The sequence below is a fragment of the Aotus nancymaae genome, unplaced genomic scaffold (genome assembly GCF_030222135.1).
Source record: "Aotus nancymaae isolate 86718 unplaced genomic scaffold, 86718_ANA_hifiasm-v0.15.2.pri h1tg000020l, whole genome shotgun sequence".
NCBI lineage: Eukaryota > Metazoa > Chordata > Mammalia > Primates > Aotidae > Aotus > Aotus nancymaae.
Window position 1 is genome coordinate 3,902,315 of NW_026988432.1, and position 27,171 is coordinate 3,929,485.

Below are 27,171 nucleotides of genomic sequence, written 5' to 3' on the forward strand. Positions count from 1 at the left end.
CCAAGAAGTGACCATCAGAGAAAGGAGCTGATCACCAGGCTCACGCAGCCAGAGTCAGCCCTGATTTAGGGTTCATCTTGCCAAAGGTGAGAGTGAAAACACCTGGGCCTGCCACAGATGAAGCCAGAGCAAGTTACCTGCATCACGTTCACATTCTCAGCTATGCCTTTCATGTCATAAACAAGGTTTGTGTTTTGGTTTTATCTTATTCTGAGTTAAAAAAGTAATACATGTTCCTTATAAAACATTTAAAATACATGCTGGGTGTGGTGGCTCACATCTGTATTCCCAGCACTTTGGGAGGTCAAAGCAGGTGGCTCGCTTGAGCCCGAGTCCCAGAGCAGCCTGGGCAACATGGCGAGACCCCATTTCTACAACAAATACAAAAATTGGTGGGGTGTGGTGGCACATGACTGTAGACCCAGCTACTCGGGAAGCTGAGGTGGGAGGATCACTTGAGCCCAGGAAGTTGAGGCTGCAGTGAGCCATGATCGCATCACTGCACTACAGCCTGGATGATGAAGAGACCACGTCTCAAAAAAAAAAAAAATATATATATATATATATATATATATATATGTATACACACACATGTATACACACCTACATACATACGTACCTAAACCAAAAATTCTCATCACCTGTTCTCAACTTCCCCTACACACACACACACACACACACAATTATAATGAAGACTCCTTTTCGATTAAAAGCATTATACCCTTCAGGTCTACTCCATGAGATACCTTCATGACCACAAAATCCTCTATATATGCTAGTATGCTCTTCATGAAAGAGTTCGGGGATCAACACACATGGACAAGACCATCACTAAATATCCATAAAAGCAGCAGAGGTTGAGATTCAGTAAATACCGCTCACACTCTGGAGAAAATGCTTCTCAAAGGCAAAACGCAGCCAGGAAGTACACTGATATAAATGACACACAAATGTCTCCAAGACAGCTCAATGAGTCCCCACTGATAATGCGATCATGAAATCTTCCCTTGAACATAAGTCCCTAAACTTCTGCTGACAGTCTTCTGTGTAGGGACGGAGCTGCAAAGCACGAAAGCCACACAAGTGCTCATAACCCAGCTGGAAAGCCACAGGTAGAGAAACGCGGGGGGTCAGCAGGAGGAGCACTCACGAGAGGCAGGGGCTGTGCAGGAGCACGGAGGAGCCAACGCGGAGGTCACCGGCAAACCCGGGAAGCCAAGGAGACCGCGGCTCGACGGGTGGGCCTGAGAGGTTGCCTAGGACGGGATGGGCACTATCTTCGTGGTCAGAATTTTTATATAACTTGGCAAGACATTTGATGTTTTTGACAGAAAGATTTGAGGACTACAGGCCCCAACATGAGAGTGCCCACCTGCGCCAGGGGCTCATGTTGGAACTGTGAAACTGAACGATGACATTTTCCGTCACTTCAGCTGGTATTGTCAGACGTTGCCAGTTGTAGGGGTGGTGGTGATCCAGATGTCCTTACCGAATTAGGCTGTGATTTTGGCAGAAATGGCTTTTTCTTTCTTTTTTTTTTTAGACAGAGTTTTACTCTGCCGCCCAGGCTGGAGTGCAGTGGTGCGATCTCAGTTCACTGCAATCTGCCTCCCAGTTCAAGCGATTCTCCTGCCTCAGCCTCCCAAGTAGCCTAGCTCTTTAATATTGAAAGCATATGAATGAAAATAGTATGCTTAAGAGTTTGTCCCCTCCCCTGCTGTTCATTTTCCTCTTACAGTCATGATGCGATGTCATTTCCACAGTTACCACTGCTGTCTTGGGGCATGGGAAATATCATCCAAGACTTATATTTTGGGAAAACTGGAAGGCCATAGAAGGATAGAGAGATAGACAGATGAATAGATGGATGGATGGATGGATAGATGATAGATAGATGGATAGAGAGATAATAGATGGCTGGCTGGATAGACAGATGGTAGAAATATAGATAAATTTCATGATTCGGTTTGGAAGAACGAAGGAGAAGAAAGCTGTACAACTAAAACTGAGGAAGGCAGAGGGTGCCTTTGAAAACTGCCCACAGGAAACAGAATCCTGCATGCCCAGCAGCTGTCTTGGATTTGAACATTTTAAATAACATTGCATATTTGGCACTTACAAAAATGCCCTTGGTTCAGCCGGGCATGGTGACTCACGCCTATAATCCCAGCACTTTGGGAGGCCGAGGCAGGTGGATCACGAGGCCAGGAGCTCAAGACCATCCTGGCCAACATGGTGGAAACCCATCTCTACTATAATACAAAAACTAGCTGGGCATGGTGGCGCGTGCCTGTAGCCTCAGTTTCTCAAGAGGCTGAGGCAGGAGAATCACTTGAACCCAGGAGGCGGAGGTTACAGGAAGTCGAGATCGCACCACTGCACTCCAGCCTGGGCGACAGAGCAAGACTCCATCTCAAAAAAAAAAAAGACTTTGGTTCAATGACCTTTTCTGTTTTATGGCTTTTAGAGGAATGAAAAGAGTAGGAAAATGTCTGCAAAGGGGAACCACAGCAGGTTAGAGCTCGATTTGTAAACCCAAGTATCCTCATACCAGCTCCTGCCTCCCCTGCACAGAAAGCCTCTTTTCAGACAGGGAACTTACATGGTTTTGCTTTGTACCCCTAGTGGAGGTTATCTGCATTTCACAGAGCTGGCGCTCACTAGCATTTATTGTCTGTGCATAATCACAGCAGAGATGGAGGGGTTAGGAGCTGGCACAAGGCAAGGGCTGCCCGTGGATTCCCCGCACCCTGGCTAGGGTGTGTAGCTGCTTGTCAGCCTGCAAAAGTGGACGCAGCAGAACCGACTCTCACTTGACATCGGGGACCCTGGGAGTCCGGGCATCTCCACTACAGCCCAGCCTGTTGGCAAGCAAAATTCCTGCTTCTCGTCTGATAAACACCAAAGCTCAACACTATGTCCTTGTGTTTTTGTATAAAACATATGAAAACCACATAGAAGACACAATCCAGAAATTACTCTGCTGTGGATTATTTGATTTGTATCAAAAACTAAAGAAAGTAAAACCACACTTTTATATGAGCCTGAGCTGAACCTTCCTTAGCAGAGCACCGTGCACTTGTGGGGCTGACCTGGATCCTGTGCCTGGCTGAAGCCACACGATCTAGAAAGATGCATGCAGCAATCATGCTTGTGGGAAAAGCAAAATGTGCTGCAAAAGATTTCAGATGCATTTCCTGGGGAAGAAAAGATTCATTCTGGTAAAAGAGAAAATTAACCTCCTCTCTCCAAAACAGTAAGTTGCATACAATCTGAGTTCTTCTGGAAACCATTTAAAATCTTTAAAGGAAAATGGCTGGTTGTGTTCTGCCTAAAGTGTCAGGCATGGGAAATATCGTCCAAGACTTATATTTTGGGAAAACTGGAAGGCCATAGAAGGATAGAGAGAGAGACAGATGAATAGACGGATGGATGGATGGATAGATGATAGATAGATGGATAGAGAGATAATAGATGGCTGGCTGGATAGACAGATGGTAGAAATATAGATAAATTTCATGATTCGGTTTGGAAGAACAAAGGAGAAGAAAGCTGTACAACTACAACTGATGCTGACGACCTTGAGGAGAGGAGATCCTCCCCAGACCCGGACTATCTGGGCCCATTCTGCCCTGTCTCGGACTACTGAGGCCAATGGAGTAAATGCTTCTTGGCAATTTGTCTGTCCCAAAAGGGCACATTATTAAACATTTTTTGCCTTTTCTTTTTTCATTTTTTTGAGACAAGGTCTCATTCTGTTGCCCAGGCTGCAGTGCAGTGGCAAAATTATCTCAGCTCACTGCAATATCCACCTCCCAGGCTCAAGCGATCCTCCTGCCTCAGCCTCTTAAGTAGCTTGGGACTACAGGCCTGGACCATCACACCTGGCTAGTTTTTGTAGTTTTTGTACAGACAGGGTTTCACCATGTTGGCCAGGCTGGTCCCAAACTCCTGAGCTCAAGCGATTCACCCACCTTGGCCATGCTGTGAAATTTGCATAAAGAAGCTATGCATGCCAAGTGGAGCAGAGCGAGGTTTTGCAGGGTCTAAAACATAGGTAACGTGTGAACCTCTTTTTTAAAAAGAACACTGGATTATGAATATAAAATGATGAGTGTCATAAAATGATGAGCCAGGACCGTGGAAGGAGCTTCAATAAGTGAGGCCCCTAGGGTTTAAACTTCCTTTGCTTCCCTGGGAATCCACCGGGGGCAGCCCTGATGCCTAGAACAGCTGTAGGTGAATTGTGCCTGGGCAAACAGCCTCGCTGAGAAAAACACACAACTCCCTCTTGCACAAACCAGCAATCCACAAGAAATCAAGGACAGCACTGGGACAATCAGGGAACTCATCAGTGTTGCTGTGCCACTCAGGGTCACAGCAACCTTGAAAAATGAAGCCAAGTGGTGCTGTCATATTTGACACCATCTCTGGAGTCAGGCCAGTGCAGGCCATTACTCACTGATGGGCATGCTGTGTTCCAGCCTCCGTAGCAAGTGTTCTGCACATATCACCTTTTGGCACCCTCAAAACAATACTAGCTAAATAGGCGATTGTGCCCCTTTACAAATGAGAAACCGAAGACTAGAGAATTCAAGTAACCTGCCAGGGTCATGCAGGTGGTCTGTGGCAGAGCGAGGACATACCTGGTCACCCTCACCCAGAACCCACATGCCTCAAGGCGCAGGCTGATCTGCAGAAGGGCTTGTCTACAGTGAGAAATGAGACACTCTTGAGAGAGTGGGTGAAGGGCCTCACCTCGTGTATCACTTAGTTCCTTTCCCCTTTGATCATCCCTTTGTTGATTTATCTTCAGTCGAAACGTCACGCCAAGTCTATTGAAGTTGAACTTGTGGTTCAGCTGGCTTGGGAGTACCACACCCCCACCCAGCCTGGCATCCTTGGAGCAGCCGTAAGGAAGTCAGGGTGACCTCTCAGTCTTTTGTATCCTTTGAGTCTCTGCCCTCTTGTCCTTGAGTATGGCTGGATGTGTCACAATGTCCAATAAAAGAAAACAGGTGAACTGAGAAGAGTTTCAGTCCATGAAAAGAAATAATGCAGACTGACTTATAAATGGAGGGAACAGTTAGCCCGGGGGAGGAAACTGCCAGCATCTACAGCCTTGTTCAGAGCTGGCTCAGAAAGCAAGAAGGAGAAGCACGTGGAATCAGGTAGAACTGTCTTTTAGTTGATCCCTGATGCTTAAAAAGTGAAACAAAACAAGGCATTACCAAGAAGAGCAACCAGATCAGCCATTGGTTCATGAAGGATGCCACCAAAGGTTCCTGAGTGAAAATCCTGGTCTCTGCATTTCACCTGTACAGTAGATAAAATAGAAGAGATATGCTTCCTGCCTTGGTTACTCTAGCGTAAGCATTTCATGTGGTGGAAGACATATCTGGTGTGTCCCTCAGAACTCAGCGAGGCGACCTCCAGACCTGACTTCACTTTCCGTGTTTCTGAGTCATGCGGATTGGAGTTCCTACCCTCTGTTCGTTACTTCAGTCCCACTGTCTCCTGAATCCCCTGAAACTGACTCATTCCCCAGCTCTTCCACCAACTCTATTCTAGCCAAGATGACCAGGCGCTCCTTGGCCAAAGGATTGACGTTTACACAGCTGTCTTCCTTTTGATTTCATCCGATATTGTTGATCACTCCTCTTTCTGGAAAAGTTTTCCTCCCTTGGTTTCTGAGAAGCTTTCTTCTCTTTCTTCTTTTCTTGCCTGCAGGACAATTCTATTAATATCTCCTGTAATAACATCTTTTCTTCCTTCCATCTTCTAAAGCTTAATACTTGGCTCATCCTTCCTCTACACGAGCTTCAAGAGCTCACAGGATAGCGTTTATGTATACAGCACCCTTGACATAAGTGACTCCATCTTAGAAAAAGACTCCATGTTACATTTCATGAGGCACTTTGCCAACGGGGACTAGGTGTTCTGCCTGATCAATAAAGACTGCATCCAGCTGGATAAGGACATAACCAAACACATTCTTCCGCTGTTGGTTCTTACCAGAGGACTCTACAGTCATAGAATGACCAGGATGTCAGCAGCTGAAAACTTGACAGACACTGTTCTGCTGTCACTTCTGCTAAGCACCCAGCATCTGCCACCAAAGCCTCTGCACAGATCAAGGACTCCTCCTTGCAAGATCACTGGACCACTCGGGCAAGGCCAGGATATTCTTTTTGTCTATATCACTCTCCCTGGACTGGGTCATTAACCTGTTTTCCTATCCCTTTTCTTTGTTTTTGTTTTTATTTTCTTGTTTTGAGAAGAGTCTCACTCTGTCACCCAGGCTGGAGTGCAGTGATGTAATCTCGGCTCACTGCAACCTTTGCCTCCCAGCTTCAAGTGATTCTTCTGCCTCGACTTCCCGAGTAGCTGGGACTACAAGCGCACACCACTGTGCCCAGCTTTTTTTTTTTTTCTTTTTTAATTTTTTTAGTAGAGATGAAGTTTTGCCATGTTGGCCAGGCTGGTCTTGAATTCCTGACCTCAGGTGATCCACCCACCTTTAGCCTCCCAAAGTGCTGGGATTACAGGCATAAGCCACTGTGCCTGACTCCTTCTCTCTTCATGCTAAATGTTACTTGGTTTGTTGTGGAATGTTTAGTCTATAACATTTACATATTGGCTAGGTATACCACGATGTACGCTTTGCAATATCGACTGCCTTGTGGAGTAGCTTGAGCCTGTGTGCCTGCAGCTCTGACTCCTGAGAGAATGGGAGGCACTAAGAACTGCCTTCTTGGGAACTCTGTGGAGCCCATGGCTTTTATTACTGCGATAGCATCAGTAAAAGCCTGAAATCGTGGAAAGACACAAACACGTGTGGACCTGGTTATCTCTGACCATGCAGTGAAGCAGGGATACTATTAATACCTCCATGCCCTTAAATGTGCATCCCTGGAGGTCTGACCTTCTACCTAAACACCAGACCTAAAACTCTGGGGTGCTTATAGTGCATTCCACTTGAGCATGCTTCTAGTTTCTGAAACTCAGGAGATCTAGACCCAAACTCAACCTCCTCTGCAATTACTTCCTACCAGCATGATTTCTCCTATGTACGCCATGTCCAATCCATTACCAATTTCTACAGGTTGGGCTTTTGTGAAGTTGATTCTTCCGTTCATTCCCGCCCATCCTTCTGGCCCAGCGGGTCTTTCTCTGCTCCACTCCATCCTCAGTGCACCACCAGAGCAATCTTCGGTTTGGTCACTTTAGTGTAGGACTTTCAGTTCACTAGGCAATAAGGCTAGCTAAATTACTTTGGAGTGTGGATGGTCTCACTTGGAAATGTTGAGCTGGCTGTCTCACATCCTGATGACAGCTCCTCTCCTCCTCTCTTGTAAGTTTGCTGTACCACCTGTTCTTGGCCCTCATCAAGACGTCCAGTCCCTTGACCCTTCCAAGATGTCCCACATTGGCCTCCTGCTTTTGTTTTTCTCCCCTGTTCAACCAGAATACCACCATTGATCATGTCAGCCCCTCTGTGGTCAACACCTTGATGAGCTCTACCTACTTTCTCCACCACGACCCTCTGGAGTAACCTCAAGCTCTGAGCCAGCCTGCCCTCCGGGGCCTTCTCTGCGCCTGGCCACTGAGCGTGCTGCAGAAAGCCATCGATCTGCATGGACAGATGACTCCAGACCTTAATATTGCCAGGCCCTTCGTCATCCTCCCATTCCTTCTCTTCCCCGTGTCCCATAGCGACCACTTCAAGCCATCACTTCTCTGCAGATACGCTCACTTCCTACTAAACAGAAAAAAAAAAAAAAAAAAAACACAGGCAAAGAGGGAAGAAAGTCCAGGATTTTGAGTTCTCTACCTACCCAAGGCCCTTGCAGAAGAGGTTACTTTCTTCGCCTTGGTCTGGAGCTCGCCCCTCCCACCTCCTCAGTGCCTTTGTTCTCAAAAGTCCTCCCTCCCTCCTGGGTCTCTACCTGCTCCCTCTGTCTGTTGCCTCCTAAAGGCCTCCTCAGGCATTGTCCCAGCTCTCTCCACTTCTCACAGGCATTTTCTTGAAAGAGCGTTGTAGAGGACGGTCCGTGCTTCCTGTTTTCCCTGTCACTCCCACATGTCTTCAGTATCTGTATCTCACTAGGAGTAAACTTCCTGAGAGCAGAGCCTATTTCATTCAGTCCTGTAGCCCTGGGACTTGGCATCCTCCTATCTGGCAAATAGAAGACACTCACTGTTTTTCAAATGCATAGCCATGTGTGTTTCCGTGTCTGTGCTGACACGAGTCTCACAACTGTCTAGGGATTGGATGGAGCATGGATTATTAACCTATACATTGCTATACGAGAAAAAAGATTGATGTGATGAAACAATTAGCTATTTACCCGGGAGGGACTTTCTAAGTCTTACATACTATCACAGGTTGTCTGCATTACTAGAAAAAGAGAAAGGGAGAAGGAAACTGACTACACGTCAAACCTGAACTAAAGGCTGCATGTAATGACACAGCCATCCTGGGAGGAGGCTGGAAATGTTATTGTGCCGTCTTTCAAGGTGGGAAACCAGGGCTCAAGGTGAAGCCACCTGCACAAGGCTGGGTATGGTAGAAGCCAGGATTCAGACGCTGGCCTCGGGCAACACCAGTGCTCCTACCCCTTCCCTGTGACCATGGCACCTGGGTCTCCTGCCACTGCTGCCAGCGGGCCCACACCGGGAGCAGGACACAGCACAGTTGTCCCCGCATTGATCAGGCAGTCTGCTTACCTCCCTGTGGGCTGCCATACCTGCCTGCAAATCTCACAGCCAGAGTTTCCAAGCTTTGCTTTGTGAGTCACAAACCCCTGCGAATGAATCCCCTCTCCAGAACAATGCACACAGGCACATCCACTCCAAATGTTGGGGGTTCATAACCTCTCCAAACCCAAGACCTCTGTACCCACTCCCACCCCCTGAAGGCCATGTGTCCCAAATAAGGCCTCTGTCCTCAGGAAAGCATTCTCTTCCTCTCCAAGATCCCAGAATGGGTTGGCGCTCCCATTCACACCCCCACAGGCCTCCACCCACACACTGCTGTCTGTGGATACCTCCACCGTGAAGTAGCTGTTCCCCCGGGTTCCGTAGGTGATTGCTGGCTTCCTTTGGCTGATCCACAGGTTATCTGAAATTACGATGTAGTCCACGCCAGAGAAGAATCGGTCCTTTTCTTTTTCCATAAGTTCCTCCAGGGCAACAGAGCCGGCCTCTTCCATCCCCTCAATGATGAATTTGATATTCACAGGAAGATCCTGAGTAACAACAGAAGAAAAAAACTGCACAAGTTGCCTGATGCGGTTTGGCTGTGTCCTCATCCAAATCTCAACTTGAATTTCTCTCCCAGAATTCCCACGTGTTGTGGGAGGGACCAGGGGGAGGTGATTGAATCATGGGGGCCAGTCTTTCCTGTGCTATTCTCATGATAGTAAGTCTCACGAGATCTAATGGGTTTCTCAAGGGTTCGCTTCTTCCTCATTTTTTCTTGCTGCTGCCACGTAAGAAGTGCCTTTTGCCTCCCGCCATGATTCTGAGGCCTCCCCAGCCATGTGGAACTGTAAGTCCAATTAAACCTCTTTTTCTTCCCAGCCTCAGGTATGTCTTTATCAACAGCATGAAAATGGACTAATACAGTAAATTGGTACCAGTAGAGTGGGTCATTGGTGAAAAGACACCCAAAAATGTGGAAGCAACTTTAGAACTGGGTAACAGGCAGAGATTGGAACAGTTTGAAGGGCTCAGAAGAAGACATGAAAATGTGGGCAAGTTTGGAACTTCCTAGAGACTTGTTGAATGTCTTTGCCCAAAATGCTAATAGCAATAAGGACAATAAGGTCCAAGCTGAGGTGGCCTCAGATAGAGATGTGGAATTGTTAGGAACTAAAGTGAAGGTGACCCTTGTTATGTTTCACCCCTGCCAGAGATTGTAGAACTTTGAGCTTGAGAGAGATGACTTAAAAGTTTCAAAGCAGCAAAGCATTCAAGAGGTGACTTGGGTACTGTTAAGGGCATTCCATTTTTAAAGGGAAACAGCATAAAAGTTCAGATAGAAAAGAAAAACCCATTTTCTGGGGAGAAATTCAGGCTGGCTACAGAAATTTGCCTAAGTAGCAAGGAGCCTAATGTTAATCCCCAAGACCATCAGGAAAATGTCTCCAGGCCATGTCAGAGACCTTCACGGCAGCCCCTCCCATCACAGGCCCAGAGGCCCAGGAGGAAAAAATAGTTTCATGGGCCAGGCCCAGGGTCCCCATGCTGCATGCAGCCTAGGGACTTGTGCCCTATGTCCCAGCTGCTCCAGCTGTGGCTGAAAGGAGCCAATGTACAGCTCATGCTATGGCTTCAGAGGATGGAAGCCCCAAGCCTTGGCAGCTTCCATGTGTTGTTGAGCCTGTGGGTTCACAGAAGTCAAGGATTAAGGTTTGGGAACCTCCACCTGGATTTCAGCAGATGTATGGAAATGCCTGGATGCCCAGGGAAAAGTTTGCTGCAGGGGAGGGGCCCTCATGGGAGCCTCTGCTAGGGCAGTGAGAAAGGGAAATGTGGCATCGGAGCCCCCATATGGAGTCCTTAGTGGGGTGCTTAGTGGAGCTGTGAGAAGAGGCCACAGTCCTCCAAACCTCAGAATGGTAGATCCACTGACAGCTTGAACCACGTGCCTGGAAAAGCTGCAGACACTCAATGCCAGCCCATGAAAGCAGCAGGGAGGGAGGCTGTACCCTGCAAAGTCACAGGGGCAGAGCTGCCCAAGACCATGGGAACCCACCTCTAGCATCAGCGTAACCTGAATGTGAGACCTTGGGTCAAGGGAGATCATTTTGGAGCTTTAAAGTTTGACCCCTGGATTTCAGACTTGCATGGGCTCTGTAACCCCTTTGTCTTGACAAATTTCTCCTATTTGGAATGGCTGTATTTACCCAATACCTGTACTCACATTGTATCTAGAAAGCAACTAGCTTGCTTTTGATTTTACAGGCTCATAGGTGGAAGGGAATTAGCTTGTCTCAGATGAGACTTTGGACTGTGGACTTTCAGGTTAATGGTGAAATGAGTTAAGACTTTGCAGGACTGTTGGGAAGGCATGGTTGGTTTTAAAATGTGAGGACGTGAGATTTGGAGGCATCAGGGGTGGAATGATATGGTTTGTCTGTGTCCCCACCAAATCTCAATTTCAATTGTATCTCCCACATGTTATAGGAGGGACCCGGGGGAGGTAATTGAATAATGGGGGCCAGTCTTTCCCATGCTATTCTTGTGATAGTGAATAAGTCTCACAAGATCTGATGGGCTTATCAGGAGTTTCCACTTTTGCTTCTTCCTCATTTTCTCTTGCTGCTGCCATATAAGAAGTGCCTTTCTCCTCCCGCCATGATTCTGAGACCTCTCCAGCCATGAGGAGCTATAAGTCCAGTTAAACCTCTTTTTCTACTCAGTCTCAGGTATGTCTTTATCAGCAGTGTGAAAACAGACTAATACATTGCCCATTCACCTTTGAAGATACACTATTTGTTTATATATAACATAAATACATGAAATTATTATTTACATTCAATGTATGAATTTGCATTCCCCACAGTGCTGTTTCAGCAATGGCATAACCACGATTGTGAAGGAGAATTCGAGGCAACGCCTGGTGCGTGCCCTCCAGCATGGTCTGCCAGTTGATTGCTATGATCACGAACTGGGGAAAGGAGCAACTACAGAAAAGCAAGTTCTCGATGCACCCTCTGTGTGGCTACGGAGGGAGGTGTGCTACAGAAAAGCAAGTTCTCGATCCACCCTCTGTGCGGCTACGGAGGGAGGGGTTTTTCTCCTTCTCCCCAAAAGGACTTTTTCAAGAAAGGTTAGGCAATTACAAATCGCTTTTCTGCCATCATAATTCTGAGCATGAAAAAGGAGAACTTTTTCCTTTGAAAGATTGTTAAGCCTCAGGATAATTTTTACTTCAAGTATCTGTTATTTTTCAGCTATGATTTCAATCTGCCTTTTAACTTATTCAAAGGCTTTGATCTTGCAGCAAAATGGAACTTGAGTTTTTTTTCTAGTTAATATTAGGGCATGGAATAGCTCCTTTAAAATTTTTACAACATGCTTCTTCCCCATTTGGTTTTGATCTTTTTGTATCTTTATAATTTATAACTTCATATCTTTGAGAACCACATGAAGGGGAGAGGTCGAAGTCTTTTCCTAGGGCACAGGATGCGTGTAGAACTCTAAAAGTGATTACATGCAGATAAACGACACGGCACGCACACTGTAATCAGTTCTAATAAGTGGGCTTGACTCACCACAGATTAACAAATGCAACATGAGCACAGGATTATGTATCAGAAAATAATAAGTTATGTAGTAATTAAAACGAGAAAATTAGAAAATCGGTCATTCATATGGATAAGAGCATTTGGGGATAGTGATTTGTTCAAATCCCTTGTGCTTCTGTGTGTCTTAGGAAGCTCATCTGAAGTTCTGAAATCTGAATATCTGAAGATTCTGTATGAACACTGAACTAGCAAACAATTGCCGAGAAGTACTTGGAAATCCTAAGAATTTTCTGGCAAGTCACGTTTAATAAAATACAAAGCCAGAGCACTTGGCATGCAGGGTGCACGCATTAGCTGCTGCGTCTGCCAAGCCTCCCCTTGGCAGCTCACTGCTCTACCTGTGAAATATGGATATTGGTGCTCACTCTGCCTCCTAGAAAATAGTCCAGGGAGGTAATGTGTTCTAAGAGCTCTGTAGGCAAGGCAGGAAGAGAAGAAGAAGGCAGGAACGGAGAAAAAAGGGGCGCTCGCGAAGGACCTCGAATACTAGCACCATGTAGATGTTTCTTCACTGAATCCCTGCAAGCCTGTGAGGTAGAAACAATCATTCCCACTTCACAGATGAGAAAAGTGAGGCTCAGAGATGAACTGACTTGTCCAAGGGCAGTGAGTATTTCTTCTGTTTTCTTTGTGATTATGTAATTTTCAGAGTCAAAATGTAAAAAGTAAAACAGATTTTGGCCTTTTTATCAGAACAGTCTTATAAAGATTGCTATTCCTTAGAAGGAGAGAGAGGGAGAGAGAGGAAGAAAGGGAGAGAAAAAGAAAGGAGAGAGGAAAAAAGAGAGAGGCAGGCAAAGAGAGAAACCAAGGCCCCATGGAAAGCTCAGTGCGTATGTGCTTCGAGCGTCATGGATAGGAAGGCGCCTCTGCAGTGGTCAGTAGGACCCCGCCGAGACCTGTGCTGATTTCCTGAGCCTGTCTTCAGTGACATTCAGGAGTGGAGTCAGAGTACTGAAGTCCCCTCCCATCTGCTTATGTCTCAGGAGAAAATAAACTTCTGAGAGTGAAACACCCGACACCTGATGAAATAACCCTCAGGAAAAGACACCCCAGAAGCCCAGGTCTGCGCTGCGGGACAGGGTGCCGGGGTGGCCCCTCAGCCCTCAAAACCTTGCAGCCTTGGACAGGGCTGAGGCGGCGCCCAGGACAGGGGAGATGGAAGCAGACCCAAGGCTGACCTGGAGGGGTGCACACATTTTCACAGAACAGAATCCGAGGCCCGAAGAGGTCAAGTCATTTGCCCAAGGCTACACAGGTACAGCCGATCCTCTGCCGGTGTCCAAGCACATTGATTAGGAGACAGGAGAAGAGTGGCTTGAGATAAAACCATCCTTGTGTTGAAACACGAGATAGTTCAAGGTGCAAACCTGGGTCCACCTACAATGTCCTGTGGAGGCTGGAAGGAGGGGACCCACTTCCTCAAATCTGTACCCCTGCCTCCGCTCCAGCGCCCTTATTTGGAAATCTGAAGGGAACCACCTTGCTCTCAGGGAAGAGATTCAGGGATTCCTGTGGAATGTCATGGAGATTCCTATCTTGATCATTTGCAAAGTAGCTGATACATTTTTAAAATGTGTGTGTGTCTCTGCTAGCAAATCATACTTTGTGATAAGAAGAAAGGGATGATAAAAACAAGACAAGATAAAATAAAGATTAAAGAAAGAAAGACAAGTCCCATCAGATAGCAGCTTGGCCACAGGCTTGTTGTGTCTTTGGCTGCGTCCTGTCTTTTAACGCAGTTAACAGTGCAGGCTGGAATCCGTCCCTGAGGTGTCAGCCTTGCCACTGGCTGCACCACTTTGGGTGAGTTCCCCGACCTTCCCAAGCCTTACTCTCCTTATCTGTAAAATGGACGCGATTGTAGCACACCCTCCGAAGACTGCTGGGGAGAGTAGGTGACCGAAGGCAGGTTGCTCAGGACACAGCAAACAACTCAGAGAAAGTTGCAGTTACCATCCTCCCCTTCCTCTGTCCCAGACACAGCTGCCACCTACTCGCTCCAGGGCTCGGAAAGCGCTCACGGCATGGATCCAAGCCAAGACAGGGCCTTTGTTGTCAGTCGCTCCTCGTCCGTAAAGTTTCCCTGTAAAAAGGGAAGAAGAATGTTCAGAGAAGTGTGGACGCCTCTGCCAAGTGAGTTAAAAACCAATGTTGTTTAACGGGCAATAATGTTAGCAGTGCTTTATATAATAATATCCCAGGCACAAATCTTGCTATGAAATTGCAAAGTTTGATTTTTTATGTACAAATAAGACTGTACATAAGACATCCTTGGATCTCCTCCCTGACAAATGGTATAGTCATCAGCTAATCAGATAAGATAAGCTAATTTGCAATAGTCAGATCCTGCTGGCCTTAATAAAAATTAGCTATTTTATCCAAGTTCACCAAAGAGACCCACCGGGGATTTGTTGCAGAATGCCATGTGGCATAGCCTCTCATTTTGAGATTTTACAGTTATTAGAAGAATGAAAAAAAGATACGTGTATATCTCTATTAACCTTTTTTTTTTAATAAAATGCAAATTACGTTCAATACTGTTAAAAAAGAAAATATGTGACCCAGACAACTGCTTTCCTCACAACCCAAGAACCTCCATCCAGATGCACAGAGGTTTATCGCTTTTTTTCACAAATGCAGAAGAACAGCCTCAATGAACCAATCGGGAGACTCTGAGAGCCGCCTCTCTTGTATTCTTTTCTTTTTTTTTTTTTAGATGGAGTCTTGCTCTATTGCCCAGGCTGGAGTGCAGTGATGCAATCTCAGCTCACTGCAACCTCCACCTACTAGGTTCAAGCAATTCTCCTGCCTCACTCTCCCAAGTGGCTGGGATTACAGGCACCCACCACCATCCCTAGCTAATTTTTTTGTATTTTTAGTACAGATGGGGTTTTGCCATGTTGGCCAGGCTAGTCTCAAACTCCTGACCTCAAGTAAGCCACCTGCCTCAGCCTCCCAAAGTGCTGGGATTACATGTGTGAGCCACTGCACCTGGCCTATGCATTTTTAATGGCAGGGAGAGACCCAAAGCCCAGGGACAGAGCCGCATCTTCACCCCTTCAATCTTGCAAGCAAGCCCCCGTCCATGCACGGCAGCACTGCACTGCAGCCCGGGCTCCCCACTGACCATCCACCTCCGTCAGCATGTAGGGGTCCGTCAGCCACCCATCAGCCCGGTCGGCAGGCTGCACGTCCAGGTGGCCATAGAAGCACACGGTGGCTTTGGTGGGATCGTTCCCCAGTTCGGCCAGGATGACGGGAGGTATTGGAAGACTCTGACCATCAGGCAGCTGCAGAATGATGAGGAATCATTTTTTAAAAGGCTGTGTTGTTCTTTCAGAAAATTCAAAGACATGACATTAGGAGTCCTGGCTAGGCTATCCCTGGGTCCTTGGAGAGCCCACATCATTTTTCTGAGCATCAGTTTCTCCATCTCTAAAATGAGTCTCATAAAACACTTTTTTTTTTCTGTTGGAGACAGGGCCTCACTCCCATCGCCCAGGCAGGAGTGCAGTGGTGCACCCTCAGGCTCAAGTGATTCTCCCACCTCAGCCTCCTCCCAAGTAGTTGAGACTACAGACACTCACCACCATGTCTGGCTTTTTTGTATTTTTGGTAGAGACAGGTTTTGCCATGTTGCCCGGGCTGGTCTCAAACTCCCAGGCTCAATGATCCACCCACCTCGATCTCCCAAAGTGCTGAGACTTCAAGCGTGAGACATTGCGCCTAGCCGAGACACTTTTAATTATGGTATAAAACCTCATTAAAAGTAAAATGTTTTGTTTTGTTTTTTTGAGATGGAGTCTCGCTCTGTCATCCAGGCTGGAGTGCAATGGTGCCACCTTGGCTCATCACAACCTCCGCCTCCCAGATTCAAGAGATTCTCCTGCCTCAGCCTCCCGAGTAGCTGGGACTGCAGGCATGCACCACCACGCCCAGCTAATTTTTGTACTTTTAGTAGAGACAGAGTTTCCCCAAGTTGGTCAGGCTGGTCTCCAACTCCTGACCTCAGGAGATCCGCCCGCCTTAGCCTCCAAAATTGCTGGGATTACAGGCGTGAGCCACCGTGCCCGGCCAGTGAAGTGCTTCTTTAGGTCCACATTGACAGTTAGCATCATTAGCTGAATGTGCTCTTCAGTAAGAATGCAGATGACAACTGGATTAAATTAGGTGGACAAATCCTGGAAAACGTGGATGATCCTGAGGTTCCTCAGCACCAAAATAAGTGCATCGGGTGCTCATATTTAAGATATTTATGATGGAGTGGAGTTCTAGGAGATAGTTCTGATTTTTAAAAAAATGCAGCTCTAGATATGGCCCCTTCAAGAAAGATGCATATGAATTTAAAGGAAAGGACAATTTCCTTTTCTTAAAGGAGAGATTTGAATCATGTGTGCAGGAAGGGAAGAGTACAAGGGGGTCCTTTCCATAATAAGGTGACCTTCACTTGCCATCTGCACTGGCTACTACAAGCCCACCGAACCCCTGGAGTCCTGATATGACTGGAAAACAATAACACAGCCTCATCTGAGACCAGGTGGAATGTTTCATCTTCATTGGGAAGTGGGGTTACAGGGGGTTTTGTTGAGGATCAGAATGAGCCTCTCCCTTGCCACCCCCAGGAAGGCATGACTGATGTCTAGAAGGGTCAGCTCCCTCAGTGGGAGGGAGCCCCACAGCACCTGCTGAGAACCCATGTCCACCGAGGCCACATGGGCCCCCAGGCGCTGCAGCATGTCCGCAGCCACGGCCATCATTCTAAAGAGCTCTTGTCTGAAGTGAGGCACGGGCTGGACAGAGTCGCTCTCGATGGCCACCCACTCCTTCAGCATCTAGGAGGAAGAGCAAACAGGGCATTAGCATGGGGGTCCCACATCCACTCTGGGCGGGAGCAAGGGGAGCACAGGAGACAGCGAGTCCCAGGTGCTCTTCTGTTGATGGAGGACCTGAGGACCCATGACAGTGCCAGTGAGCACTGTGATGTCCAAGAGTAACAGACAGAAGAGCTGGGGTTTAATCAGGAACCCGGAGGCCAGCGATGCCTGGTGAATACAGATCAGGCAGGGCGGGCTGCAGGAGAGGTGGCAGCCAGGCCCTCCCCGGGTTCACCAGGGCTGCAAAAAAGGGCAAGTTCCTACCCACTGCTTCTAATAATATTAAGAACTGAGCAGCTGGCGGGCTGTCAGCTTTCTCCAGGACTCCCGGCTTCCCACAAATGGAGGCCTCCGGGCTGTGATTGAACCCACAGTGGCCTCACTGGGCTGCAGGGTCCTCCTGACATGCTCTGCATTTAGATTCTCTGGCCTGACCCTCTCTGCACCTCTAGGATCCCACAGGCACTGTGACCTCGGGCTTAAACAGCCTGTCATTGCTGTGTGACTTTGGGTGTATTCCTTAACATCCCTCAGCCTGAGTTCTCTCATCTGCATGAGAAAGTAACACTACCTAACTATAGGGTGACGGTGAGGACCACTGAGGTAACGTGTGCAAAAGACTCAGCATGGCGCCTGGCGCCTGGCAGCCACTCCAGCAGCGCTGCTGACGCTGAACCACTAAGAAGGACCATTCACACGCCCGTGTGGGAGCCAGAGTGGCTCATACCGAGACAGTCAGCATTTTTATGAAAAACGACACATATTCTGAATGACTGATCTTGGACTTCTCTTCCTGACTTGAGTTTGATCTCTCTATCCTGGTTGTAGCACTTTCATTGTTATTATGAAGGCACTTATTTAACTCTAAGGAATATTGTGTTGTATAATTTTAAACTGGAATTTACAGAGCAGAGGCTGCTGGTTTCTCCCTAAGTCCAGTCGATGTGGATATGTTTGAGGGACTTAGGAAGAGGAGATGTTTTGGCTGAAAGGCCCGGACCAGGATTAAATCCCCACCACCCACCGATTCTGGAAACCCCACTCAGCAAAGAGGCATTGATGCCTGGTTAATATTTCAGTAAGAGGAAGGGTTACATGAGGGTCAGATTTAGGAACAGCGGGCTGGACATTCAGCCTCGTGCCTGTAGCCTAATCGCATGATAGTTTTCCTAAATTTGGTTGATTGATCCAACAAATGTCTCCTGAATGCTGGTCCTGCGCCAGACAGGAGGTGGGGGCTTGGGGTACAAAGTCCAGGGGGACCTCAAGGAACATCTAGTCTGGTGAGCACAGGCAACAACACACCAGTGTGCACACGTGTGGGAGGCTCACGGAGAGGGTGACCAGATGGCCACAGAGTAGGCAAGAGAGCCTGGGAGAGTGGGAGTGGGGAGGAGCTGGTGAGTGAGCAGCTACGTCAAGCTCCCACTCTCCCGCTCCTCCCCCTGCTCTCCCCTCCTCCCCCTGCTCTCCCCCTCCTCCTCCTGCTCTCCCGCTCCTCCTCCTGTCTCCCGCTCCTCCCCCTGCTCTTCCCCTCCTCCCCCTGCTCTCCCCCTCCTCCCCCTGCTCTCCCACTCCTCCTCCTGTCTCCTGCTCCTCCCCCTGCTCCCCCGCTCCTCCTCCTGCTCTCCCACTCCTCCTCCTGTCTCCTGCTCCTCCCCCTGCTCTCCCCCTCCTCCCTCTGCTCTCCTGCTCCTCCTCCTGTCTCCTGCTCCTCCCCCTGCTCTCCCCCTCCTCCCTCTGCTCTCCTGCTCCTCCTCCTGTCTCCTGCTCCTCCTCCTGTCTCCTGCTCCTCCCCCTGCTCTCCCCCTCCTCCCCCTGCTCTCCCACTCCTCCTCCTGTCTCCTGCTCCTCCCCCTGCTCTCCCCCTCCTCCCTCTGCTCTCCTGCTCCTCCTCCTGTCTCCTGCTCCTCCCCCTGCTCTCCCCCTCCTCCCTCTGCTCTCCTGCTCCTCCTCCTGTCTCCTGCTCCTCCTCCTGTCTCCTGCTCCTCCTCCTGCTCTCCCGCTCCTCTTCCTGCCTCCTCCTGCTCCCCAGGCCTCCCTCTTTTTGCCATTCCTCCTCACCCTCCCTCTACTTTACCCCTGCCCGGGACCCTGTATATGTACAGACGCTATATGGTGAATTAGGGATTAAGCGGAGGATTATAAACTTGGGAGGCTGAGGCAGAAGGATCACTTGAGCACAGGATATCAAGGCTGCAGTCAGCTGTGTTTGTGCCACTGCACTCCAGCCTGGGTGATGGAGCAAGACCCTGTCTCAAAAAATAATAACAAAAAAAAAGAGGACCAAGCGCAGTGGCTCATGCCTGCAATGCCAGCACTTTGGGAGGCCAAGGGGGGCGGATTCCTTGAGGTCAGGAGTTCAAAACCAGCCTGCCCAACATGGTGAAACCCTGTCTCAACTCAGAAAATACAAAATTTAGCTGGGTGTGTTGGCAGGTGCCTGTAATCCCAGCTACTTGAGAGGCTAAGGCTGAGGTAGGAGAATCACCTGAACCTGGGAGGTTGCAGTGAGCCGAGATCTCACCAATGCACTCCAGCCTGGGTGACAGAGTGAGATTCTGTCTCAAAATAAACAAATAAATAGATAAATAAAATAAAATAAAAAATAAATGGAGGAGATAAAGTGCCTCTTGCACACATGCTACAAACAAACCATGTTGCCGTTGAACTTTGCAGAGCTCCCGGGCTCCTCAGCCGTGCGTGGGCCTTATAGTAACGTCAGGTGGCATTAGGGATGGGCGACCTGATGGAGCAGGGCAGACGAGCTCAGCGGAGGTGCTGGTCCTCTCTGCATGGACAGCCCTGAACCAAGTGCTGGATATGAGCAGAGAGTGCCCTTTACGGGAGGAATGGCTAGGAGGGATCTCTTCCATCCATCTCATGAATACTGATGGTTTTTAACCCAACAGGCATTTTAAATGGAATTAGGCAAAAAAATCCATATCTCCAAGCAAGTCATTGTCTCACCCAAACACCGAAGGATATAATCCAACACTTCTGTGCGTAGTTTCTTTCTCCTACCTGCACAAATTCATCCTGATGGAGGTCAATGTACTGGAAGACTTTCTCTAACGGCGTCGGGGGCGGGGAGGACGAGGAGAACATGCCTCCCTCCAGCAGCAGCAGCACAGCCAGCAGCGACGCAGCCTGGAAGGGTTTGACACAAGAGGAACAACTGAAAATCAGCACCCGTTGCTGGACTTGGACCTTTCAAATTCCTCGAGAATGTGAGTTATCTCACACAGCTGCCTCCAGTCAGTCGGAGTAAAATAACACAAGGTGGCAGAACCAGACATGTATTTTTCGCTCTGTCTTTCCCCGAACACTTTATTTCCAATGCTAAAGAATTGTGGTAAGACAGATAGCAAGTGAACAAGCTCATCTTTAAATAATGTCATTCTGTTTCCTCCTGGCCCTCAGGGAGGCCAATTCTGCAGCTTGGGAGTGAAGGGCGATCTTTGTGAGAGAGAAGAGTGAGGTAAAACCGAAAACAAACGCCCAAAAGTCTCCCATGCGTGATGAGCCCCTGCGTTAGAAAAAAGAATTTCTGAGCAATGCCTAAAATCCAGTGTTGTGGGTTTCTTTCCACTGGCTCCTGAAGTCACAGTACTTTAACAAGAAAGGAAGAGAAACGTCTGAGCTGGTGGTTCATGCCTGTAATCCCAGTATTTTGGGAGGTCGAGGTGGGCGGATATTTGAGGTCAGGAGTTGAAGACCAAACTGGCCAACATGGTGAAACCCCGTCTCTGAGAGACCCACCCACAACCCTGTCTCCTCCCACCTTTCTCCTCCCTGACCCCTTCTCAATCTCCCAGCCCATCCACACCTGGGATGACTCCACCTGGGTGTCTTTGGGAGCCTAAGAACCAGCATTCCTCCTTGACCCCCAACAGGAAGGTCCCGTGGCAAAGTGGGCAATGCTCGTCCCTTCACAGAGGCCCCCCCAGAGCCCTGTCTAGAGTGGGAGCTGCCAGCAGCAGGCCAGGGGTCAACTGCATGTCTGGAGGGGCCATCAGCCACATCACCCCAGTGCAGCCCCAGGCACCAGTGGCTGGAGAAGAGGAGGGAGGGATCGAGGGCGGGAAGGGCCACAGGGGCTATAGCCCTTGGTCAGACCCCCTACATGAGGTTCTTGGCTGGGAAAGCCACCAGCTATCCCCAGGAGACCAGCTGGGCTCCACTTGAGAAGCCAACCCCAACTTCCTGCAGCAGGAGGAAGGAGGGGAGAATTTAACCCAGACTGTCTCTGTTATTTTTGTCTCAAAAATCCCGTCTTTTATTGTTTTAAATGGTTATTTTACATTATAAAATGATGAATATTTTAATCTATGATTCTTTAAATGCCCACCTTTCCATAGGTGGAGGTGAGCAGGGGTTGTGGGAGAACCAGAGGAACCAGGCTGGTGAAGTCTCAGAGCCATCCCTGAGACGTGGAGGAGGCCGCCCTGGCCTTGAGAGACAGATGTGCTCACGGCGAGAGGACGCTCATCACAGACATGCCCCCCCGCGATGTTGCTTATTTTACAATGGAGCATCTGCGAGGCTATTTGAAAAGCAGTTGGTTGAGTATTTTACTTTTCAACCTGTCATTGTCATCATTTTCTCTAAATTACTCTCCACAAAGCAGCCTGGGTGATCTTTTTAAAGGTGGGGCAGATCGCAAGCCTCCCTGTTTTAACTCTTCCAAGAGGTCCCATTGCCCTTGGGGTAAAGCAAACATCCCCATGACCCCCAGGCCTTTCATGGTGGAGCCCACCTGCCTCTACCGGTAGCCCTCCTCCCTTGTCCGGGCACCATGCATGACCCCTCCATCACTTCTCATCTGTTCCCAAATGCACTGCTGAATCTTCCTCCCTGCCCCTGTCCATCCCTTGGCCTCAAGCCCCCACAGAGCAAAGGTGAGCTGGGGAGCATCCAAACTGAGGAGCCCCCACCCCCAACACACTGCGTGGTGCATCTGAATGAATTTGTGCGTGGGGAGCTGTGTTCTGTCTCTTCTAGGAATTCACCCCCAACAAAACGTTTAGTCCTGCTGAAAATGTCCGAGACAGCAAGAAAGAGTGTGTCTCCCTAACCAGAGTGTCACTCAGCACCTGGGCTCAGTCCATCCCATGCCCAACAGGAGAGCCACTCCCAGGCTGTTCTGCCTTCTGTCAGATCACCACTGAAATGCTGCAGGGATGTTCAGGCTTCAAGAACTTTCCAGCTAGGATTCAGCGGGCATAAAATCTGAGCCAACACAGAGAACCTGTGTTCACAAAACAAGGTGGCAGAGAGAGAGCCAATGCTGGGTGAGGGAATGCGCGTAGAGCAGTGCAGCTGGGGTGGCATCACGGGGAGACCACAGGCCGAACAGTCGGGAGGACCACCACCAAGTTCAGCCCTGCCAGGCTTCAGCATGGCTCCTTCGCGTTCCCCTCTCAGCCTGAATTCCTCCACTGTCATCAGGGAGTGCGAGCCTCACAGTGGCTGAGGACCCAACCAAACAGCTATAAAAAAATGTGTGGCTCTGAGTGGACAGAGGGCTCACCAGATGCCAGGAAAGCAGTCAGATGTGCTGTGAAACGTCTGGGAAGAAACTGGTGCTGAACTCTGATGGGGAGGAAGGGTAAGCTTGGAGAAGGGCAGGCATTCAGGGCAGAAGTTTTAACCTCTGGAAGTTTCCTCTTTTTGAGTAGGAGAATGCATCAAAACATTTTAATAAGACAGTCTGAATTTTGCTGGAGAATAATTGAGAGGAAATGATAAAGTTTAAGAATAATTACACATAATCTGGAGAATGAACTGGCTTAAGGACACACATACATATCAATCAAATAGAACTAAAAATCAAGAAATAAATCCTCACATTAATGATCAACGATTTTCATCAAGGGTGAGGAGATCATTCAATGGAGGAGAAATAGTCTTTTCAATAAATGGTGCTGGGACAATTGAATGTCTACATGCAAAGGATAAAGTTTCACTCCGTTTCTCACATTATATATAAGAACTAACCCAAAATGATCAAATACCTAAATGAAAGTATTAAAACCATAAAACTCTTTAAAAAAAAACTGTAAGTCTTCCTACCTTTGGATTAGGTGATGGTTTCTTAGATATGACACCAAAAGACAAGATGTATAAATTGGACTTCATGAAAAATAAAAACATTTGTGCTTCAAAGAACACCATCCAGAAAATGAAAAGATAACCCATAGAATGTAGGTGGAGGGGATTGCAAATCATATTTTTGATAAAGGGCTTATGTTGAGATTATAAATAACAAACATGGTTCAGTAATAAAAGACAGATAGCCCAATTAAAAATGCGTAAAGGAATTGAATAAATGTTTCCTCAAAGAAAATACACAAATGGCCAATAAACACATGGAAAGAGACTCAGCATCATTAACCATCAGGAAAACACAAATCAAACCACATGAGATACCACTTTCTACCCACTTGGATGGCTAGAATTATAAAGCCAGATACTAACAAGTTATGTCAAAGATATAGAGAAATTGGAACCTTCATGTACTGCTGGTGGGAATACAAAAGCGTGCAGCCACTGTGGAAAACAGTCTGAAAGTTACTTAATCAATTAGACACAGAGTCACCATATGACCCAGCAATTCTACTTTTTGAGTACATATCCAAGACAAGGGAAAACATATGTCCACACAAAAACCGGTACATGGATATTTATAGCAGCATTATTCATAGTAGCCAAAAGGCAGAAACAAGACAAATGTTCATTAATGAATGAATGGATAAATAAAACGTGGTATATCTCACTGAGATATTATTTGGCAATACAAAATGATTTTCATCTTACATAAAAAGGAATGAAGTACTGACACACGCTACAACGTACACAAACTTTAAACACATTGTGCGAAGTGAAATAAGCCAGACACAACAGCCATGTATGGTGATTCCATTTACATAACAGTCCCGAGGAGGTAAATTCATAGAGACAGAAAGTAGATTGTCGGTTACTACTGGGAAAACAGGAAGGGAGTGCTAATGAATAGGGGTGTCTTTTGGGTGATGAAAATGTTATAAAACCAATTTGTGGCAATGGTTATACAATTCTGAATATACTAAAACCCATTAAAAACCATTAAAACTGTACACTTTAAATGGGCCAGTTGTGAAGTATAAGAATTATATCACAATACAGTCATTATAAAAATAATCATAGCTAGGCTGGGTGTGGAGGCTCACACCTGTAATCCCAGCACTTTGGGAGGCCGAAGTGGGCCAATCACAAGGTTAAGAGATGAAGACCATCTTGGCCAACCTGGTGAAAGCCCATCTCTACTAAAAATACAAAAAATTAGTTGGGCGTGGTAGCACGTGCCTGTAGTCCCAGCTACTCGGGAGGCTGAGGCAGGAGAATCCTTTGAATCTGGGAGGCAGAGGTTGCCGTGAGCTGAGATTGCTCCACTGCACCTGAGCCTGGGCAACAGAGCGAGACTCCATCTGAAAAAAAAAAAATCATAGCTACAACCACTATTTGGCAACACAAATACACTGAGTATAAGGACTGTCATAGAGGAAGCTACACAGTGGTTAAAATCAAGGTCAAGGTGAGCAATGCCCATTCATGAGCTGATTAAGAACTGAGTCCAGTAGGTGGTGCTGATGAGCCACTCATGATCTCCCTGGCTGCCCTGCACCCAGAAGACTGAAGCCCGATCCAGCTCAGCTCTATGGGACGGAGCCAGGAGCCAGGAGCAAGGGGCAGCAGAAGAAGCCAGTGGGAGAGACTCCTCCGGCCTCTGGTGGGTGGAAAGGGAGCTCAGGTGAGAGGGAGGCTTCAATAAAGGCTCTTCTCCAAGACAACAGGGGCTACTTTGTTTTGCAATTGATCCATCTGTAGATTAACATTTGAGCTTTTATTTTTCCTTCAGGCAAGTTCCATTAAAAAAAATTATTTGGTGTTCCTCTCCAGTGAAAAATAAAGACACATACACACATGTTCATTGCGGCACTGTTTACAATAGCAAAGTCCTGGAACCAACCCAAATACCCATCAATGATAGACTGGACAAGGAAAATGTAGCACATATACACCATGGAATATTATGCAGCCATAAAAAAATGATGAGTTCGTGTCCTTTGTAGGGACATGGATGAATCTGGAAACCATCATTCTCAGCAAACTGACACAAGAACAGAAAATCAAACCACACGTTCTCACTCATAGGCGGGTGTTGAACAATGAGAACACATGGACACAGGGAGGGGAGCATCACACACTGCGGTCTGTTGCGGGGGTAATAGGGGAGGGACAGCAGGGGTTAGGGAGGTTGGGGAGGGATAACATGGGGAGAAATGCCAGATATAGGTGACGGGGGGGCGTGGAGGCAGCAAACCACATTGCCATGTATGTACCTATGCAACAATCCTGCATGTTCTGCACATGTACCCCAGAACCTAAAGTCCAATAAAATATACATATATATATTTTAAAAAAAGAAAAGAAAATTGGAAGAAGGAAATAAGCTACGGGGAAAATAAAAGGGAAAACAGTGATTGTTGTAAGGAAAGAATAGTTCAGATTTAGCAGGAGCCACCTCCTCTGGCCGGGAAGAGCAGCTTAGCCCTGGTCTCCAATCAAAGACTGACCTGACACCCTGACCTGATGGTGTGGCCCTGACAGCAAGGGTCTGACAAAGGGAAGGGCACAACTTCATCCTCCCTCCCTGAATGGATTCCACCCCCCTTTCCTCACAGGGCGGGGCAGCCTGCTGTTGTCCATTTGCCATTCACGGACATTGACTTTGGGCATGAATCCCCCTTCACCATCTGAGTGGGATCTGAGACTCCGTCCGCTTTTCTCCTGTTCTCAATGCCTCTGTTTGTTTTTCTGTATTACAGTCGCGCTTGACCTTGAACTACTTACCTGTACTAGGCTGTTCTTCTTGTATTGCAATAAAGAAATACCTGTGGCTGTGTAATTTATTTAAAAAAAGATACGGTGAATTGACTCACAGTTCTGCAAGCTGCACAGGAAGCATGGTGCGAGCATCTGCTCAGCTTGTGGGGAGGCTTCAAGGAACTTTCACTCATGGCAGAAGGTGAAGCAGGAGCAGGCACGTCATGTGGGCAGAGCAGGTGCAAGAGGGTCAGGAGAAGGGCCACACACTTTAAACAACCAGATCTTGCATCAGTTCGCTACTGCAAGGACAGCACCCAAACACCTCCCACCAGGCTCCACCTCTAACACTGGGGATTACATTTCAACACGAGAGTCAGACACAGACACGCATCCAGACGACATCATTCTGCTGCTGGGCCTTCTAATCTCATGTCCTTCTCACATGGCAAAATTCAATAATGCCTTTCCAACCGTTCCCCAGTCTTCACTCATTCCAGTGCTAACTCCAAAGTCCCAAGTCCAAGAGCGAAGTCTCATCTGGAGATGAGTTCCTCTCACCTCTTCACCTGTAAAATCAAAACAAGTTATTTACTTCCAAGATACAAAAACCGTGTAACTGGCTTATGGTTCTGCAGGCTGGAAAGGCATGGTGCCAGCCTCTGCGCAGTTTCTGGGGAGGACTCAAGGAGCTTTTACCCATGGCATAGGATGAACCGAGAGCAGGCGCCTCCTATGGCAAGAGCAAGCACCACAGACTTTTAAATAACCAGATCTAGCAAGAACTCACTATTGTGAGGGCAGCGCCCAGCCAGGAGGAACCCACCGCATGACCCAAACACCTCCCACCAGGCCCAGTGCCAACACTGGCACCACATCTCAACATGAGATTTGGCAGGGACACAGACCCGAACTCTCATCACCCAGTGAAAATCTAGGGATTTAGAAAGGTTGTTCCTGGCTTTTGACCTTGCAAAAAAAAAAGAAAGAGGAGCTGGAGAACAGGAAGCTGCACTGGGGGTTGCGGGGGAGGTTTGGGTGAGTCCTGGACTGAGAGTCTTTCTGGCAGGGGTGGGCAGTTGCCAGCTGAGGGTGGTAAGCTCCCACTG

General features: G+C 47.8%; 1 protein-coding gene across 2 annotated transcripts in view; it reads right to left on the reverse strand.

The window, feature by feature from the left end:
* CNDP1 (carnosine dipeptidase 1) overlaps window positions 1-26,833 on the reverse strand; it is a 35,770-nt gene extending 8,937 nt beyond the window's left edge. The window contains exons 1-9 of one of the 2 annotated variants that reach the window (XM_064379017.1): window positions 26,762-26,833; window positions 26,424-26,631; window positions 26,179-26,331; window positions 20,219-20,344; window positions 17,003-17,152; window positions 15,448-15,610; window positions 14,315-14,403; window positions 9,051-9,251; window positions 5,232-5,316 (exon numbers count right to left, since the gene is read on the reverse strand). In XM_064379017.1, coding sequence (XP_064235087.1) covers window positions 5,232-5,316; window positions 9,051-9,251; window positions 14,315-14,403; window positions 15,448-15,610; window positions 17,003-17,152; window positions 20,219-20,344; window positions 26,179-26,256 — 892 coding nt within the window. In that variant the 5' untranslated portion in view covers window positions 26,257-26,331; window positions 26,424-26,631; window positions 26,762-26,833. Of the gene's footprint in view, window positions 1-5,231; window positions 5,317-9,050; window positions 9,252-14,314; window positions 14,404-15,447; window positions 15,611-17,002; window positions 17,153-20,218; window positions 20,345-26,178; window positions 26,632-26,761 lie in introns of both variants that reach the window. The other variant, XM_064379018.1, reaches the window with a different exon arrangement.
* Window positions 26,834-27,171: the final 338 nt, after the last annotated feature.